This window comes from Fulmarus glacialis, unplaced genomic scaffold, assembly GCF_000690835.1.
Source record: "Fulmarus glacialis isolate BGI_N327 unplaced genomic scaffold, ASM69083v1 scaffold17095, whole genome shotgun sequence".
Lineage (NCBI taxonomy): Eukaryota > Metazoa > Chordata > Aves > Procellariiformes > Procellariidae > Fulmarus > Fulmarus glacialis.
The window spans coordinates 1-2,323 of record NW_009213815.1 but is presented as its reverse complement, the minus strand read 5'-3'; the positions used below and the strand labels follow the sequence as shown (position 1 = coordinate 2,323).

Here is a 2,323-nt window from a genome sequence, read left to right as displayed (position 1 = left end):
CTCCGGCAAACTTTCACACTCCTAAGCAGACACACGGAACAAGCAGGGCTATCCAGCAGGGTGAAGTTTTTCAAGAAATCCTTAATAAATGAATATGGAAACTCACAAATTTAACACAGATGGCCCACAACATCTGCAAGAGTTAAAATACACAAATATCTCAAAGATAACACAGAATGCTGATAAAGACAAACAAAGCCAGCCTATGCCGCTGCAGCAACCGCCAGCACCCTGCATCTAGAGCAATCCCAACGCACGCAGCACTGTCCAGCTTTCCATAAATACAACTACAGAGTATCTCTGTCAGAGGCGTCCTGAGGAGGAGGGGTGGTATTGCGGGAGGGACAGCATTTATGAAAATAAAAGAACTGAATTGCAGCCTGTATGCTGCTGTCTAGAACTACAGTTACATTTGTACCACCCATTCCCTGGGGAAAATGACATACAATGCAAACAGGCCTAGTTGTTCAATTATTCAAGTATTAAGAGATTCACAGAAAGACATCTGAGAAACATAACATTTTAATAGATGAAATAAATACTCCAGTACATGCAAGATAAAAACTGACATTGGAAAAAAAAATTAAAAATCACTTTTGTTATAGTGTAATTTTTTGTTTGTTTGTTTAAACACTCACAGTAGCTTTTCCCCCAGTTTGGAAATCAACACATGGAAAACATAATCACAACCTCCAGTCCTTCCACTCCTACACACCAAATGCACTTCTAACCTAACACTTGATGCAAAATAAAAAAAGTCATACAAAACAAAAACAAACAAAATAGTAGCTACATCCATCATCTATGTGGTGTTGGGTTTTTTTCATTTTTTAAATGAGTGAGAACTGAGGTAACCTTTTTCCTGCACAACCGAACAGTAAAATTTAGAAGGGAAATTTCGGAAGACAAGACAAGACAAACTTTAAAAACCGCACCCAGCGCGATTAAAGCTTTTTTTTTTCCTTTTTTTTTTTTTAGATACCCCCACCTCCCCAAATATAAAAAACTTTTGAACAGTTGTTATTACCATTTGAGTGAAGACCTTGCTGAATAAAGGAAAATTTATCTACAGATACTTTCTTGACTTTAAAATAAAAAGAAGCCAAAACTGGCTACCTTTATTAGTACGTATAGTTTGAAAATGCTGTTCTGCTTCTTCACCACATGAAATCAAAGGATTGGGCTCATCCAAGCAAATTCTTTGGTATACAAAAAAGGGGTGAGGAGGTGGGATATTATTTTCCTTTAGCAATGACTGGGATCTAAACAGAAGATGTGCGGGTTAATTCACAGAATTGGAGTTCACTGGCGGTAAAGTCCTGGGTGAAGATCTTTCTCTTAGTGCCTGAGATAACAGGTTGCAACCATCCGAGACGGCGCAAGCTGAGTTCCTCAACCTTTCCCTGTAATCGCTCATTTTGGTGCTACTTTCGGGGTGTTGGGCTATATCCCTGAGGCATTGGGTCAGGAGCACACAAGCAGATACCACACTCATGGCTCCTCCTAGGATGGCAGTTTGCACAGCTTTGCCCTCTGGATTAATGGTGGCAGCTTTACCCAAAAACTGGGGCTCAGTGGCAAAGCCCACCAGAGCATAGACAGACTGCACCAAAGGTCCACTGAACAAGACGCATCGGTTCCTGGTCAGCTCACTGGGTGAAGTCTTGACCTCCTTGACACACGCCAAGAGGGCAGAGGCGCTGGTGCTCATACATTTGACACTGAGTTTGAACTGCTCCTTAGCAAATTTATCCTTGGATTTCTCACTGGCCAACACGCAGGCGTCTGTCAGGAATTTCAAGTTCTTGGACATGTTCTGAGAAACCTCCAGCAGGAGCTGAGGGCTCATATCTGCCAAAGGGGTGGTCTTCAAGACCCCGCAGCCGTGCTCCACCTCATGCCTACATCGGGTCACCTTGTAGCGATCCACCAAGCCAGGCATAGCAGGCTGGGCCCCCGGAGTCTCCACTGCAGCCAGGTAGGCAGCGTGGGCAGAGCATTCGGTCAGGGAGACCACCAGCTCCCCCATCTCCATCAGGCTTTCCCCCACCTCCCCAAAGCGTCCCATATTGAGCTGGCTCTGGACGTCATGGGTCAAGATGGAGAGTCCTTTGGTCCTGGCAATGATCGTGTCCCTGCACTTCTCAAAGGACTCACCAAAGACAGACAGGCTCTCAGTGTTCACCGGCCTGGTCTCGCTCGACAGCAGAAGCAGATCAGCCACCAGTTGCATCTTGATCTTGCAGTGGTCGCAGATAGAGATGAGCTTCTTCCTCTGCAGGGAACTGCTGCTGGGGATGCCACCGCCAGACACCTCGATGCT

General features: G+C 45.1%; 1 protein-coding gene across 1 annotated transcript; it reads right to left on the bottom strand.

Moving 5' to 3' along the window:
* Nucleotides 1-504: 504 nt before the first annotated feature.
* Nucleotides 505-2,317, bottom strand: MESDC1 (mesoderm development candidate 1). Its single transcript, XM_009578339.1, has one exon. It carries the CDS (start codon nucleotides 2,231-2,233, stop codon nucleotides 1,283-1,285), a length of 951 nt encoding a protein of 316 aa, XP_009576634.1. The 5' UTR covers nucleotides 2,234-2,317; the 3' UTR covers nucleotides 505-1,282.
* Nucleotides 2,318-2,323: the final 6 nt, after the last annotated feature.